At 36.0% G+C, this 17,684-nt stretch overlaps 3 protein-coding genes across 4 annotated transcripts; 1 reads left to right on the top strand and 2 right to left on the bottom strand.

Moving 5' to 3' along the window:
* Positions 1-1,832: 1,832 nt before the first annotated feature.
* On the bottom strand, positions 1,833-3,620 carry LOC147548195 (uncharacterized). Its single transcript, XM_086668001.1, has 5 exons — positions 3,570-3,620; positions 3,380-3,459; positions 2,553-3,262; positions 2,108-2,287; positions 1,833-2,020 (listed from the first exon to the last, which is right to left on the bottom strand). The coding sequence occupies exons 1-5, from the start codon at positions 3,618-3,620 to the stop codon at positions 1,833-1,835; spliced, it is 1,209 nt and encodes a 402-aa protein (XP_086524127.1).
* Positions 3,621-7,251: 3,631 nt separating this feature from the next.
* On the top strand, positions 7,252-9,616 carry LOC147548194 (WAT1-related protein At3g18200-like). Its single transcript, XM_086667906.1, has 7 exons — positions 7,252-7,557; positions 7,654-7,716; positions 8,066-8,182; positions 8,320-8,575; positions 8,778-8,936; positions 9,018-9,169; positions 9,283-9,616. The coding sequence occupies exons 1-7, from the start codon at positions 7,367-7,369 to the stop codon at positions 9,443-9,445; spliced, it is 1,101 nt and encodes a 366-aa protein (XP_086524032.1). The 5' UTR covers positions 7,252-7,366; the 3' UTR covers positions 9,446-9,616.
* A 1,483-nt stretch (positions 9,617-11,099) lies between these two features.
* Positions 11,100-16,980, bottom strand: LOC147548193 (mitogen-activated protein kinase kinase kinase NPK1-like). 2 transcript variants are annotated; one of them, XM_086671687.1, is made up of 17 exons: positions 16,408-16,980; positions 16,280-16,321; positions 15,741-15,806; positions 15,510-15,620; positions 15,350-15,430; positions 15,167-15,244; positions 14,985-15,067; positions 14,745-14,826; positions 14,530-14,630; positions 14,080-14,119; positions 13,650-13,709; positions 13,505-13,557; positions 13,187-13,424; positions 12,830-13,072; positions 12,326-12,660; positions 12,178-12,245; positions 11,100-11,613 (listed from the first exon to the last, which is right to left on the bottom strand). In XM_086671687.1, the coding sequence occupies exons 1-17, from the start codon at positions 16,690-16,692 to the stop codon at positions 11,510-11,512; spliced, it is 2,070 nt and encodes a 689-aa protein (XP_086527813.1). In that variant the 5' UTR covers positions 16,693-16,980; the 3' UTR covers positions 11,100-11,509. The 2 variants fall into 2 exon arrangements, with proteins under 2 accessions (XP_086527813.1, XP_086527814.1); XM_086671688.1 differs by having other exon boundaries at positions 13,505-13,554; positions 16,408-16,927.
* Positions 16,981-17,684: the final 704 nt, after the last annotated feature.

Below are 17,684 nucleotides of genomic sequence, written 5' to 3'. Positions count from 1 at the left end.
TTCTCTAGGCCTCCAGGATAACTTTGTTAAGGGTACAAAGTTGTACAAACTTTGACTAAATCACTATGTACAACTTCCACTAAAGATAACATTGGTCGATTTGAAGACTACATGAGAGGTATATGTGAAGGGTACACATTTGTACTGTACATTTTATATTTTTTTGTACATTTTACAGTTTACATTAAATAACTATATATACTGTAAATTATATAATCTACAGTATATAAAAATATGTTCTATAGGCATCCAGGATAACTTAGTTAAGGGTACAAAGTTGTACAAACTTCGACTAAATCACTATGTACAACTTCCACTAAATAACATTGATCGATTTGAAGACTATATGTGAGGTATATGTGAAGGGTACATGTTTGTACTGTACATTTTATAATTCTCTATACATTTTATAGTTTACAATAAATAACCATATGAACTGTAAATTATATAATGTACAGTATATAAAAATATATTCTATACACCTCCAGGATAACTTTGTTAAGGGTACAAAGTTGTACAAACTTTGACTAAATCACTATGTACAACTTCCATTAAAGATAACATTGGTCGATTTGAAGACTATATGTGAGGTATATGTGAAGGGTCACAGTTGTACTGTACATTTTATAATGTACAGTACAGTGTATAATGTACAGTACCATATGAACTGTAAATTATATAAAAATATGTAACAAGATGTTGTATGGGCATCCAGGTAAACTTTGTTCAAGGTACACAGTTGTACAACTTTGACAAAAAATAACATTGGTCGATTTGAAGACTATATGTGAAGGGGTGAACCACCTGTGAAAAATTTCATGGCCTAGCGTACATTTTAAAACGAACAGGGCATTCATTATGTACTGTAAATGGTGTAATGGGCGGAAAATTTTATAATGTACAATAAGTAAGAATGTGTGTTGTAAGTAAACTATGGACACATTTAAGAAGCTGGAATTAATTAAGTTGAACACAACAGGTACATACATTAAAAGCGTATATTTTCAAATTTAGACAACAAAAGAAGCTTACATTAAGTCACTTAAATAGAAAGTAAAAGCTTAGGCCTCAGCAAAGATTAAGTCACTTGAAGCACATATACAACAAAAAACAGATTCACAAGTTTAGTACAAACAAAAACTTAACATGACAAAAGACTCTCTACTGAATCTGAAAGGCAACCAATTGGTTGAAATGCATTTCATAAATTATAGAATGCCCAGTATAGAAGTTACTGCACCGGGAACATACGCATTTACCCATCCCAATATTGGTTCATTACAGGATGCACGATTGTGGGTAGGTGGCCAGTTGATTACATCGGCCACATACCCTCTGTCTTTTGGGAAAATTCTCTGCACTTTCAATTCGGGTAGTGCGAGGTCTACCAGGACGTTTCTTTGTGAGAGGAGGAAGAATCATCGTGTCTTTGTCATATGATTTAGGCTCATCAAACGTTGTTACAGGGTTAACGGAGTGACTGTACGTCTTACAATAGGCTTCGATTGTGAGATTCGCATAAAAAAATAATGAGGCATCACATCCGTTCATTTTTATACAAAGAATGGCATGCTCACATGGTATGCCTTCTACTTGCCACTTACGACAGGAGCAGGTCCATTGGGCCAAGTTAACCGCATGGTTTGGCATAGACAATACCTCGTACTGAGCTTCTCCGGACTGGACACACATCCAACTACACGCCACATTACTGCACCTGCATTTCTTTGTCTACCTTCGGGAATAAGAAGGGACCCTCATTCATCATATTAATTCATAATCTTCATGCGCAACATATCGAGCATGACCGTTATCGGCAGAAATCTCTCGTTTCAGATCCATGAATTAAAGGACTCAGACAAGGAAGAGCAAATTAAACCATACCTTTTGCTTGGGAAGAAGGCATCCGCCCAGTGAACAGGGTCAACAGAATTCAAAAAAGATTCAACACCAGCGCCACCCATTACACAAAGCTCCCCAGTGTATTTGATAAAGTCTGAGGTAGTAAGTGCACGAGTCGCTTTAAACATCAACAACTAGAAATAATCTGACTTTTTGGCACCATTTCTAACGCGTAAATTGAAGTTGTTCCGTAAGTGTCACATACAGTAGGAGTGATTAGCGAATGGGAATACATTGTCAACAACATTTAGTATACCATTATGCTTATCAGAGATGAAAGTCGGAGCATCACCACTATCTATATATTTCTTCAAATTTAGAAAGAACCAAAGCCAGTTTTGGTCGTTCTCTACACCAACCACAGCATAGGCAAGAATAAAAAAGCCTGCGTGGTACAAAATCATTGAGTATAAATACCAAAATAATACACATGACATTTCAGGAAACAATAATCCTAAACACTAAACATTAATGTTCCCTGTAAATAGTAACATGTGGCAGGAACGAACACATGGGTAAAAAACAATGTTGTTCCCTGTAAATAATAAAATGTACGAGGAACAGGTTCAAGAAAAATAATTACCATTTGTTTCTATTTTTCGCAACTGCAGCAAGAATGCATCCATTATATTTTGTTTTAGCAAACGTACCATCAACAAAAATCAAAGGCCGGCAATGCTTGTAACCTTCAATGCATGCTCCAAGAGCAATAAACATTCTTACAAAATGATGCGACTCTTGATCAACTTCCAGATCAATATGACTGTTAGGATTAGATATTGAGAGTGCATCCACATACCAGGACAGTTTCGCATAGGAATATGCTTCCTCACCAAATGCTATACAAATTTCCGCATTCCTAGCATGATATGAGTAGTAGTAACTCAGTTTAATACCATAATCCTTCTTGAAAGAACTAACAATGTCCTTCGTGCTCTTGGTTGGGTTCTCTCTAATGTCCTCTGCAATTAATAAACTTACAGCTTCGGTCGATAGTCGAGGTTTGCGTACACCGGTGATGAAGTCTTCACACATGTGAACTGGATTATTGGCTTTTAAGATAAACATCGACCTGAACTTAAGAGGAGCAACCGCATGAATTTTCCAATCACATTTATTACTTTTGCAAACACAAGTTACCCGATCTCGGTCATTCTTCGCAAACACATAATTGTACCCATGTTTGATGGAGTATCTACTAATAGCATGATGAAATGCAATAGCACCTCCAGGAAAATTCTTGCCGACATGGATGAATACTTCAGGCCAACTCGCGGACCGTAAAGGTTCTCTTCGCAAAAGAGCAATAGATCCATCACCAGGATTAGAAGGCGGGAGCAAGAAAAAATCATTTTGAGACCTAAAAAAAGAGACAAAGTTTAGAAAAGGGAACTAATTAATTTACCCTCAATTTCGTAGTGCACGCCACATTTACAATTCCAACTCTAAAAAAGGTATAATACAAAAATTAATGTACGGATTTAGTTGTTGTGGAATCATTGTGGTTGATGATCGAGCAACAGTTGATGAATTAGGACTGAAGATATACGTTTCAACCTGCATAAGTAAACAAAAAATATAGAAATATAGGTAATGGGAACTGACCAATGTGCTGTCAACTTACACCTCACAGGGGAACGGATCAGGAACAGGAATATGTACAATACACTTGAACACGAAAAACGAACGATATGATGAATCACACTGTACCGATTCATTTCTTATGGAATCATTGAGGATGATGATCTTGCAACAATTGAAGAATGCGGATCGAAGAGTTCAAGTTCAAACTTGCAGAAATGAAGAAATATAAATATAAGGTGAAGGAAGCTGTAACATGTACAGAAAACACACAAATGATAATAAAACGTACTAACTAACTGGAAACTGAGCAATGTCCGATACACTTGAAAACTAAAAGGGAACTGTCTACTGACTAAAAAATATATCGATTAATTTCTAGTGGACTCATTTAGGGTGATGATCTTGAAGAGTGGGGACTAAAGAATTCACGTTCCAACCTGCACAAATTAAGGAATATGTGAAGGGTATATGTGAAGGAAACTGTAAAAAGTACATAAAACGCACAAATGACAAAAAAAAACGTACGAACTAACCGGGGACTGGAAAATGTACGATACACTTAAAAACAAAAGGGGAACTGTGTACTGACTAAAAATTATACCGATTAATTATTGGTGGATTCATTGAGGGTGATGATCTTGAAGTACTTGAAGAGTGGGGACTGAAGAACTCACCTTCCAACTCGCACAAACAGAAAACTCAAATCTATTACTAGACAACAAAAAAAAAATCATATCACACTATAATAATGTATTTAACCATAATGGAGTGCTTCGGGGATTTCTCCCATAGGGTTCGGCTCCGGCAATGGACTTTTCATTTGACTGGGACGTCATTTCTTCTGTATTCATTCTGCAGAACAGAAGGAATGAACCAGTATTCCAGTATATAATTTGTTTCGAAGGAGTTGCCAAAATGACAGTAAAATATTAATCATTTGTAATAGGGTAACTGTTTTGTTGCAAGTATATTAATCATCTTTAAATGATTCCATTCAAGGCAAGAAGGTAAGTTTAAGTCCAACTATTTTTGTTTAAGGATGATTCATTGCAGAAGAAACATTAATGATAGCATTAAAGGAAAAAAGGATGAGTTCTATAGTCTAATCGTTTGCCTTTAAAGATCATTCATGGCAAAAGAACATTAAATGATAGCATTCAAGGCAAAAAAATGAGTTTTAGAAACATTAAAATCACTGAACTGGAAAAAAAGAAAATAGGAAACAGGAAACCTTATTAAGAAGTTGATGATCCTTTTGTCTATAAATAGAGAAAGAAAGAGTTCAAAACAATAAGGGCGGGAAGAAATTTCAACACAAAATTTCAGACAAAATTTTGGATTAAAATGACGCCATTAATCTCTATTTCTTCAGAGAGCACAGAGGATAGAGAGAGAAAGAAAGCAGGAAATCAAGGAGGACAGAATTGGGCGGGAAGATTTGAGAAGGAAATCAAATTGGCAAGATTTCTCCTCATTTAATGCTCGAGATTAGACCCTACTCATTTAATGTCAAGCTTCAATCAATCAGATAATTAAGGGAGGTGAGGGAGAAGTCGGCTAAGAACCCGGCGGGGGCAAAAGAGGAAGAAATAAACTAAAGGGAAAAAGAACTGTCAGCTTGTTCTGACATTTTGGACCTCTCCCTCAATTCGGAAATTGGCTAAGGATGAACCTTAGTTACCCCCAATTTTGGGCATCTTAATCATTTTCGGAAAGATTTATAATGAAACAACAGTGATTGTAAATTTATAAGTTATGACTTATAACAATCACATGCCAGAGCAAGAAATTTTTTGAAATAAAATACATCTGAACTAAAAGACACATGATATATTTATAAATGGATGTTGTTTTTGTTATAAATATAATTTTTTTAAACAAAATATATATGACATTAAACCTTTGTAATATTTTATCCACAATTTCTATCAAAAATTAAGGTTGATCAGTACCTAACGGTCACCAACAATTGGTAGTCTGGTTAGTAAGTGCCTCTAATTCGTAATGCAGAGGTTCCAGGTTCGATCGAATTAATTTCGTTGGGTTTTAATCTATTAATTTTGTCGGGATTTTAAGCTATTAATTTCGTCGAACTTTAAGCCAATGATAATTCAACCATTATCGTATTCATCACATCATATCGATTATTAATGCCTCTCTAATGACGCAGTCAATATTAAAAAAAAAAAAAAAAAATTACCCAACAATCTATCTCTTTTTTCATTCTTTTTTATGGTTTAATAATTCAAACCTTTTATGAATTATATGCACCCCACCTAAAATAAATTAATTAAGAACAAGGGAGAGGTGGGGACATGAGATTGTGGACAAGCCTTTCTAAAACACTCTGTGTAACATGCTCTAACCCTAATTTGCCCCCTCCTCCCCAAACAAAATCCAATTCCCAAGTCAACTCCACTTTTGTGAAGTTAAAATTTTAAATTCACCAATATAAAATATATTCATGGATTTGCATAACCTTTTCCAACAAAATTTTAATTCACTTTTGGCAGAGAACACCTTGTGATGATTATGCAGCCCAAGAGGATTTGGGTACAAATGATCAGACCACACAACTATCTTCATAAAAAATAAGACCTCAATATGAAATTGCAGCAAGGAAATATAGATTATAACAAATTATATATGTTTGACAAAGTAATAAGTATTGATTAACAATTAAAAATGAAGTATTTTCATCTAAAAAAAAAATTTTAAATGAAGTATTTGTGAAGGCAATCCCAATGATAGTCTTAATTTAGGAGTTTTTTTTTTCGCTTACCCATCGTATTCTTTTGGGAGACAATCCGACAATACTGAAAAAGAACCTTCCTATAAAGTGAACATTTATAGGAAGGTTCTTTTTCAGTATGGTGTAACTTTTCTTTGTTGATGAAAAGGTAAGGTACTACTTACAAGTTGATGAAACATTTGATCTACTAATTTTCATCAATTGTTTTTCAACTTTTAATACAGAAAATAAGACGGCAGGCACAATTTTTTGTTGTCTTGCTTAATAAGACTACCTAAAATTTTGTTAGGCTTCCTCCCCACATTTTTTAGATGTTCTAGTGTACCCCAATGCGTCCACCGCAAATCCATCACAACCCAATTCGAATCCATTACGACAGGTTGCGACCTTCATGTAACTTTCATACAACCTCACTGCAACTCGCTATAACCCACTGAAATAACCACCCAAAGATGAAAAGAAAAAAATATTGATGGATCATTTTTACTAAAGAAATTTTGGGTCAGGAAATTCAAACCAAAATTCTCATTTTAGTATTGGATTTGAGACTAAAGATATAAATTGTACCATCAATACATTGCTGGGGTGTTTGGTTGCAGGACTCCTATCAAAAGTGGGATTTTGTAGGAATCGTGAATCATTTGTCTATATGGCTACCAAGAATTCTAAGACTCTTGAATCCCAAAGATTCCTAATTCCAAAATTTGTATTGGACCAAAATTCCACCCTGCCCCTTTTTAAAAATATTGTTTTTTTTTCAAAAATCATATTTTTTTTCCCCCTCAAAAATCATGTATTTGTGATCCTTTCAACCCAACTTCAGTGAAAGAAAGACAAAAATTTTGACAAGATTGATAGGAGTAATAGATTAAAAGTGTATTGATTGTAATTATATACACAATAATATGCTTGTAGTTGGCACTTTGCCACCTTAATCTATCAAATCATACACCATATTCAGTACTTCTCTTCCTCTATCTTATATAAGTCCTATCTTTCCTTCCATTCTAATTGTATATAGTAGTATTTCATTATAATCATAAAGAAGAAACCTAAAGGAGAGAGAGGGAAATCTAGAGAGAGTGAGAGAGAGAAAGAGAGATAGCTGCCTAGGTTGATCATAAAAAGATGGGTAAAGTTGTGAATTCTGAGAAGATGAAGTTTTTCATATCATTGATAGCTCTACAGTTTTGCTATGCTGGATTTCATATTGTTTCAAGACTTGCACTAAATATTGGTGTTAGCAAAATTGTTTATACGGTTTATAGAAACATTATAGCTCTGTTTTTGTTGGCCCCTTTTGCCTATTTCTTAGAAAAGTGAGTTCTTACCTTCTTTTCTCTCTGTTTTCCTAATGCTCATGTATTCTTGATTATCAAGTTCTCATGATTTTTGGGTTGTTGTTATTTTTTCAGGAAAGAAAGACCACCTATTACTTTCCATTTCCTCGTTCAATGCTTCCTTCTTGCATTAATTGGGTAAGCGTCGACCTGAAAATGCTTTCGGGCAATAGCACCTCCGTGTTATACGACTGTAGTAACACAACGTAAATTCGTCAAAGCAAACTTCGCAGACATACATATCTATGTGGTAGGAATATGTTCGTTAGATTTTTAGCTCATGTCAAATCCCAATGAAATCTCAAACAAGGATCACAAGCCAATGTTGGTCTCTCACGTCTATCAAAGATTTATAGAACTAAGCGGTCTATACATCTAGAATTTTTGCTTGTTTTTCTCTTTTTTCTGGTTTCTTGTGTTTTATTATGGCATGTAATTTTATATGAATTTTATCCTAATTAAGGCAATTGTTATTATTTGCTTTCAGGATTACTGCTAATCAAGGGTTTTACATCTTGGGTCTTTACTATGCTTCACCAACCTTTGCATCTGCCATGCAAAACTCTGTTCCAGCCATTACTTTTGGAATGGCTGCAGCTCTTAGGTAACTCAAATATTCATCATGATTCGAAATTGCAGTGGGGAGGATTCTTGTTTACTAGATCACCCTTCTCCCATGTGGGACTATTCTCATTCATACTTTCTCTGATCAACTTTCTCCTTTTCTTTCTGTTCTCTCAGAATGGAGAGTGTAAACTTCTCAAGGAGAGATGGGTTCGCAAAGATTTTGGGAACCATTGCAAGTGTAGGAGGTGCAATGATTATTACTCTCTACAAAGGGCCTGCACTTTTGCACTCAACTATACAACCACCATTAACAAATTCAATAGAAGATAACTTGATGGATATATCTTCCAACAATCCACAAATTTGGACATGGGGTTGTATTTACTTGCTTGGACATTGCTTCTCTTGGGCTGCTTGGATGGTTTTTCAGGTCTGCCCTCAATACCAAACACATCCAAAGAAATTCAATTTTTCTTCATAATCTTCCAAAACCAAATTTTAGAAGCATCAAAGTTTCGAAAATCGATTTAATGAGCTCGGGGTTCAAATTGTATATTTCATCATCTCGAACTTATCACGGCTCTGAAGTTATTTTGTTTCTTACCCTTTTTTGTTATTTATATTTTTGGCAGGCTCCTGTACTGAAACAATATCCGGCGAAGCTGACAGTAACTTCATTTACATGCTTCTTCGGGCTGATTCAGTTCTTGATAATAGCAGCTTTTACAGAGACAGACATTCAAAAATGGAAATTTCAATCCACTGAGGAGCTTCTAACCATCCTTTATGCGGTAATGATTTCCTTCGAACTCAAACTACCCATGTATGAATATCTAGTGAATTCTTATCTTATCGGTGATCGAATTATGTAGGGAGTGGTGGCTTCAGGATTGGTGTTTGCTATCCAAACATGGTGTATTGCTAAAGGTGGACCATTTTCAGTTGCTGTATTTCAACCAGTGCAAACAGTGCTTGTTGCAGTTATGGCAGCTCTTGTACTTGGTGATCAATTATACTCTGGAGGGTATGCAGAACTTAGTAAACCCTAAACTTTTTAAATACCAAAGTGACAATGTCGAAAACAGTAACCTGCATACTAGAAAACTCAACTATTATGTTTTCGTTAAATTATTTCAGGATTCTTGGATCAATTTTTATCATGATTGGTCTTTGGCTAGTCTTGTGGGGAAAGAAAGAAGAAAAGAGATGGGAGAACCAAGAGATAGACGATGATTTATCTAAAAATCTTCTCGATGAGGAAACCGGCTCCATGCCAAGAAATACAGTTCCGAATGCATAGTGTACTTCAATGTGACGAAAAATGAAGATAGTATGATTTTTGGTGATAAAATGAGAAACAACTGAAAATCAATAACATTGACAATTGAGATAATGCTCAAGATTACAAGATATAAATCTTATTAGTACCATGACACCTTTTTTTTTCTCTAATAGATTCAAATTTTCTAAATTTCTGACCTCTTAAGGTGAGCTTGGGATCACAATTTCGTGCTATGGGTATCCCCTGGACATAATTGTTGCTACAGACTAGTCTTTACTGGTTAGGGCAATATTTGTTTGTATGAACAGAATCAAAAATTCTATTTCTCCCTCCATTTTGGTCCCAGACCTCCGCCGATGTAGCGACATATCACTGGAGTATATTTTCTCACAATTCTCTCTCCAATTGCTCCGCACTCAAGTAATATGTTGCTACATCGGCGGTGGACTGAAAGAGTGACCAAAATGGAAGGATGAATAGAACTTCTTAGACATAATTGATATATGAAGCGACATGTGAATAGCAATAGTGTAGCGACCCAACCAGGTCGTGACACGTGACGAGATTTAACAACAAGTGGCTTTCTTCCGTCTTTCATAGAACTCGAGTTTCAGCCCACAACTTTACCGTGTTTTAACTTCAGTCCCTCCTAATTCAGGAAACAGGTCCTTCCATCCAAATGCATTGTAATGGAAATTAATTAAGGTCCATGAAATTCTTATTGTCTTTTTGGAGTATATTCAATATAATTTTCACTGATCCAATTTTAGGTGCATTATAATTGAAGTAACTTAACTAATTAGTATATTTAACTATATAACAATGATGTAATTTTCAAACAATATAATTTTACTTTGTTTTCACATGATATTCTTAACTTATGGTGTGTTGGCATGAAATATTATATTTTTGTAATATATCATTTTTTTGGAAACTCAACGCCTGTTTTGGAGAACTAATGTGTTATGTGTTGGTGACAGATCGTTATATGTCATTTCTGATTTTATTTGTCAAACCGACACTTCGTAAGAGGCATATGTACCCAAACAACGATCAGATAACTAGCATTTTTTATCAAATTTTCATATGCTACTCGATTACGAGGAAGAGTATCAATCACCATCTCTTGATACATCTATTAAAGAAAGTGTATGGAGTGAAGTTTAAGTGTTTAACCCACTTTCTTATTCCCTAATTACACATATTTAGTCCCTCCTAATATTAATATACAAGGAAGAGTTTAAGTGTATGTAATTTGTCTTTACAAGATGAGTAGAATTGAGGGATGTACCTACTAAAATGATTGATACATTTTATAATGGTTAGGTCCGTTATGAAGTATGATAAGGAATGACACAAACTTTATTGTTAGTATGTCCTTTTTCCGTCAATGAAGTTATGATGTTAACTTGCTCTTATTCTTGGTGTTGCTTTTTTTCGACCAATAGCGACGGTTTTTCGATGGGATTTCTTGGTCACTCCAGGTGATCTTTCTTTTTTTTTGAATGGTTAGGCATGCCTTGAACGCTTGACTTCTAGGTGAAGATTGTACCTCTTACCACTCAAACCAAAGGTTGTTGGCAGGTGACCTTTCTTATGGACATCTTTTTTATGAGGCAAATTCGCAACGTCTTTTTCTTGGTGTATTGCCCAGCCTCGTCACTAAAAAGTATTTATGCTTCAAATATCAAATATTATATTGAAAGTTCAAACCAAATACATCCACATATATATATATGTATAAAACCAAACAGCATATTGCATCTGTGCTTCCGATCACAACTAAGTTACACAAGCTTTAACTTTTAAATGTGTAGAAAGAGAGAGGCATACAAGAAGGATACTGATTTTGCGCGTGGGACTGATACTTGAGCTGAACCACAAGAAGGTAAAAAGAAACTGGAGCTGTTGTTGTCTGGTGCTGCTGTTGTTGTCTGGTGCTGCTGTCTGTTGTTGTACTTATTAAGATGATTTTCGACCAAAACTTGAGCTCTCTTTACATAAACATGGAGTCCTCATACCTTGCTAACTCGAAAAATGTAGCTTTCACAGATAGAAACTAAAGGAAGCAGAACTAAAAAATCATCTTCCTGGGGATAATGCAGCAAACCTTGACCTTTGTCGAGTTAAAACTCGATCTTTTGGAGACGATGTCTTACTTCCTACACCTGCTTGTCTCATCATCTCTGCAGATATATTTATGTAGCAAACGTGTCATAATCAGGAATCATAGTTTAAAACAACATTGATCTCCTAGGACAATCAGGGGGAGAATGAATATAGAGCTTTTAAGTGCTGAAAATATGATTTACTAGAGGAAGATCGAGCTCAAACTCAAATTGTGTTAAACAATCAAACTTGTAATCGCAATTATTACACAACATATGCCTATATGCATCTCTTAGGTCAAGCAGTTGAGCTCAGCCTGACTTGCCGAGCTATTCAATAATAAGTTCAGGGATAGCGCAAGCCGACTCAAGGCTGAACTCAAGGGTCAAACAGGTTCAGTGAGTAATTCGGCGAGTCGGGATGATTCTTGCCCGAGTCACCTGGGTCGGTTAAGCTCTGTATACTTCTTAAACTGCTAGGGTTCTAGGCCACAACTTGCCCGAAGAAAAAAAAAAGCATGAGACCGTTGCTTCCGACAAGTGTGTTTCACATCTAATAAAGGGAGGATGATTTTTCCACAAATAGGAACTTGTTCATACACATTTGAGGTTTCATGGTAACAACATAATGCAAAAAATTACCTCGTTTTCTCTCGAGCTCTTGATCAAGCTCTTCCTTCCACTTCCTTTGTATCTCGGAAAAGCTCTCGCTGAATATCAGTGCAAATGAATTATGAACATGCAATAAACATATATTTTAATGGAGAGATGTTGTAACCATTTAACAAACCTTGGACTGATTGGTTGTTGCTGAGAATCAAGTAGTCCTCTAGATTCTGACGATTGAGGCGAAGGAATTTCTTGCAAAATTTTATGATTTGCACCGTTTATGTTTGACATACGCCTACTATATCTCCTAGGGCTTGCTGTAGTTGCAATTTCATCTGGAAACAGTTTCTTTCCACCCATAACATTGCTTGGTGACTTGCTTTTGGGAGGTAGCTTTAAAAATTGTGTAGCATTTTCATCTTGTGTGTTCCTCAGAATACTAAGAGGACTAGATCCATTCATTGTGTTGTAGAATTCTTCGTATAATGGTGTTTGCAGCTTCTTCAGATCTAACGCCTGAAATTTAGTCAAGCACCAAAACAAACCTTAACAGTTAACATGATTCGATTCATAAGCTGTGTATTTGGTTCTTCAAACGAAATAACTAGAATGGCTGAGTCATTGATTAGTACGAGTAACGAGAAGAAAAAAAAAGTACAAATTTCAGAGAGAGATAGAGCATTACTTTCTCATCAAGGAAAGCTTTAATTTTCGACTCAGTAACTTCTTCATCATCTTCCGAAACTGATGGTCCAGATGGAAATGCAACATTATTCTCCTCCTTCCCAAACATACTAGTGCTGCTAGTAACCCCATCAACTATTTCACCAGAACCCAGATTCATTCCCCTACCTTCTGAATCTAATTCTATATTCCCATCAATCTTGTATGGCCAATCATCAGATGGTTCACACATCGGATTGAAACTCTGATTTTCAAGCACAATAAACAATTATTAGTAGTTGAAGATACTTCTACGTGTTTCTCTGTCTAGGGTATGACTAGAAACATACATGTTAGAGAGACGGAAAAAGTTCCATACCGTATTTAAGTCATCAGAAAGTAATGCAGAACTGAACTTCGTTGATCCACCGATCAAAAACTCATCTTTGTCATCTATCTGACACATATCATCATCATTACTTATCCTGGTTCCCCAAGCTAGTCCGGCTTCCGAGAACTTCTCAGGATATATTGTTGAGCACCTTACACTACTACGCATATCACATATATCCTTCAAACCACTACAGGTTCTCCTAGGTTTTACGACATTAATGGTGCTGCAAAAGGATTCAGTCACGATTAGACATAATTAAATATCTCGAAAGATATATCTTAGAGAAAGGATTAAGATTATTACGAGTTATTTAAATTGGACCCGGATGTTCGAAGCATGCATACAGAACGCTCCTGCTGATGATGGACAAGATTACAACTATTAACAGAAGTATGATTGAATACCAAAACCCAAATTTTTTAAATAGTAGAAATCATAAAAAGCTCACCATATGTGAAGTGCGAATTACTGGATGAATTTCTTGATATTTCCCAGTAACAAAAGGATGCTGTCAAATTCATAAAGCAGAAAAAAAAGTTAAGAATTCATATAAGTGTTGTTACTCAAATAAGAAAACTGGTTGTTGGTTTGTTTATCTTAAGTATGTTCCAACAGGGAGACGGGCTATACAACTAAGGCTACTGTGTATAAAACAATAAATTCTGTTTTCTATAGATTACTGAGTTCTAAGTGTGCCCTTCAGTCTTTTACATGATAAAACAATAAATTCTGTTTTCTATGACACAGAAATAGCAAGTCTCCACCATAATAAGTAGTGAAAAATAACATAACTTTCTATTTCTGGTTGAAGAATTCCAGAGGATATTTTGTTAATACTAGTTTACTAGAGACAGTACAACACTTCCATTTGGACTCACCTGCAGCAGTTCAGATGCACTTGCCCGCAAGTATGGTTCCCTGCGAACAGATTATGTCAGTCGTGTAAAGATCATATCATTAATATTAATTTTCTTTAACTTTTGGTAAATTGACACAAAATTCAAGTATTACAGACTGGAAATAGTAATCCGGAACCGCAGACCAACTCTTTTGAAAATAATATCAGGTCAAAATAATTCAACTTGAGCATTAAGAAAGTAGAGGCTCTCTAAAGATCAATCTATCTGGGACTGGGATAATTCTCTTCATCACAAACTCGACTTTGTAACTCGAACCGCACTCCACCAAGAAACGGGTATGATGAAATCCAAGCACAAGAAGCAAGTGTTAAACAAGTATTTCATGTTTTTGTTTTCATGCTGTTTGTAACTTGGAAGGCCAACTGTACAACTTTTTGTAGAACACAGAGGAGGAAAACTAGAACCTACTTCTGCAAGCATTTCAGTAGAAAATCCTTCGCCTCCATAGACAGATGCTCAGGTATAGGTGGATGAGATTTTGTCGTCCCAATATGGAAGAGAGCAGCAACCTGAGATAAATAATCATTAACCAGTACATCAAGGAACACCTTATCAAAATAAGGAGAATATTTTCAGGAAACGTGGAGAAGAAGTCAAAAACAGAAAGTAATGGTAAGTGCTACCTCTTGGAATTGTTGGCTCCAAGGAGGCTTTCCAGTAGCCATCTCGATAATAGTACAACCAACACTCCAAATATCAGCAGAGCTAGGAACATTCACATTAAAACCAATCACCAAATAACTCGCAGTTCCTCAAAAGAAAAGGTAAAGTAAGAGAAAGCATAACTATCAAAAGAACAGCAAACATGTGAAATAACAAGAAAATGTGCTAGAGAAGGTAGAGAAGTTTATTGAGATTCTTACAAGCTATGTCCAGTTTGAAGAATGACTTCAGGAGCCATCCAAAATGGGGTCCCCTTCATTGATTTGGCACCTGAAATAGTAGCCTGCAATATCAACAAGGATGAGATAACATGACGTGTTCAAGCAAGAAGTAAGTTCGCAGTAAATAAATAATGCAAGGAGAATCTAAAAAATCACTATACCAGCTCAACGACTTGCTTAGACGCACCAAAATCAGCAAGCTTGATGCACCCTTTGTTATCTACGAGAATGTTTGCTCCCTGAATGTACCATAAATATCGATTGAGAAGAAAAACAGAAGGAAGAAAGAGGTACGTGGTAAGAGCATAAGATGCCGAAACACAAATTCCTAAAATGACAAATACCTTTATATCCCTGTGCATAATGCCATTCTTATGCAAATACTCCAAACCCAGCAATAGTTGTTTAGTATACATTCTTACAACCTGTTAAATAGATAGGTGTGAAAACCATGGGCACTCCTAGCATGCAAAATGCTACAATTTTAAGAACAAAAAAGCTTACTGTTTCTGGGAAGGAACCAAATTTTCCGAGCAGCGATGATATTGATCCACCAGGGACAAATTCCAGCAAAATATTTAAAGTCCCCTCCTCCCTAGCAGTTCCCAAATATCTCTGACGGGAAAGGAAAAAAATTATAGCAATTTAAGTTCAATAGAAGAAAATCCATCAAGAATCAATTAAAGATATCACTTGATAAGAACAACTGAACAAGAGATTTCATAGTTGACTGACCACAATGTTGGGATGTGATAGATTCTTTAAGAGTTTCACTTCTTCCTCTAGCTCGCGAATATGAGCCTATTTTCAGTAAACCAAGCAAACCCATTATGAATCAGAAGAACACCCTATCTACCAGAACAAAAGCAATTTCAAAAATGGGTCCTTCAAGCTTCAACCATGTGCCTTAAGGGCACACGTTAAGTCACAAAATTCTTCCTTCTCTTACAAGTTAAAGTTCAACTACGCTCACTGATTGTCTAGATTCCAAGATTTCTAGCTTAAAAAGGAAAAGAATTTATGTCTTATCAATTAAAGTAAATAAACAGAAAGGTTAGGTAATACGATAAACCCCCATCCAATTCGGGTCATATAAAAATCCGAGCACAACCCTAAGTCGGGAATTCCAATTTTTACCTAAATTTGACTTACAGATCTACTGATTTCACAACAAAGATCAAATCACTTCATACAAGTTAAAATGAATCATCTTTTACCTAAAATGTGGTAAATACTGTCGAAATTGGAGTAAGAATCAAACAGTCTGGTCTTACCTGTGCTTTTTCTTTTGAACCACTGTTAGAAGCGATCAAAACCTGAAAAAAACCATTACGAGATTAGAAAAAGGTCAAAATCCAAACGAAAACATAAAAAGTTCATCGGAATTGAGAGAGAGATGGACCTGTTTAACGGCGATAAGTTCACCGGAATCGAGATTCATTCCCATATAAACACGACCAAAAGCGCCGCAACCAATCAATTCACCTTTTCTCCACCGGATTGAAACTACATCTTTAACAATCGGAGTTGGAGTTGGAGGAGGGAGAAGTGAAGGTCTAGAGAAAATCCCAACCCTAGATTTACGAATACAAGAACCAATCTTCTCAACAAATCCTCCTCTTTCATCATCATCTGAACTTCGAAAGACTAACGATTGACGAACAGATCCAAGTAAATTTTGAATCATTTCTTCTTATCAAAGAAGGAATAGAAGAATGAAGATCGAGTGTCAGTGTATAGTGAAATAGGGGGGGGGGGGGGGGGGGGGAATGTTGAGACAGAGAGAGAAAACTAGGGTTTATTTTGGTTTCATTAGAGAGAGTGAGAGAGAAAAAATGAGAACCGTTGAAGAAATGGGGAAGAGAGAGAAAGAGGAAATTTGAAGGAGGGAAAAGGCAAGTGAGTTTTTTTTTTCAAACAATAAAAAAAAAAAAAAGATATGGGCCTGTCTTATCAAGCTTACATGGGCTGGGTTATCTGTCCATGTTATGGGCCTGTTTTTTCTGGTCTTGGATTGCTTTTTTTTTTTTTTTTGAGAACTCGACAGCATTGATACATCAAGGCGAGATGATAAGCACGATAACAGCCAAATACTACGGAGCCTAAAGCCTGACGACATTGAAGAGTATATGCACTGACCAACTGGGCAACCAGTGGTTGGCAGCTGGATTGTTTTTGTTAGTCCCACATATGGGTGGTCTCTTTACCCCGACCTGATAGTTAAATTAGTAGTCTAGCAGGCTAAGCCGAAGCGCTAGTATATATACTAACCACGATAGCCATTACAAGGCATTAATACATCGTCGAGATGTGATAATCACGATAACCGCCTAACTTAAACCAAAAATCCAGCTTACGGGGCCTAAAGCCTAACACACTTAGTTTATTTAAACCCAAATTCAATAGATCCTGCACCGAGAGGTGGTGGACAACCCGGAACCCCAATCATAACCACCGACTAAGTTTTTTCATGAAAATAAATTTCTCTCCCAAAGCCCTTACCAAACACCACCATACCTAGCCACCACCACCACCACACCTAGCCACCACCACCCTGTTAACAGTTTATTTCTATCTCCAATGGACCCACTCTTTGTCACAATCCCTTCCTCTCTCATTTCCGGTCTTCTCTAACAGTCACTCTCTAGTCTCCAGGAATATACAAGAGAAAATAGGAGA

Source organism: Eschscholzia californica, unplaced genomic scaffold (assembly GCF_041429995.1).
Source record: "Eschscholzia californica isolate CP2 unplaced genomic scaffold, dmEscCali1.0.p SCAF_3, whole genome shotgun sequence".
Classification (NCBI taxonomy): Eukaryota; Viridiplantae; Streptophyta; class Magnoliopsida; order Ranunculales; family Papaveraceae; genus Eschscholzia; species Eschscholzia californica.
The sequence above is the reverse complement of the archived record's forward strand: the minus strand, read 5'-3'. Positions and strand labels throughout refer to the sequence as shown.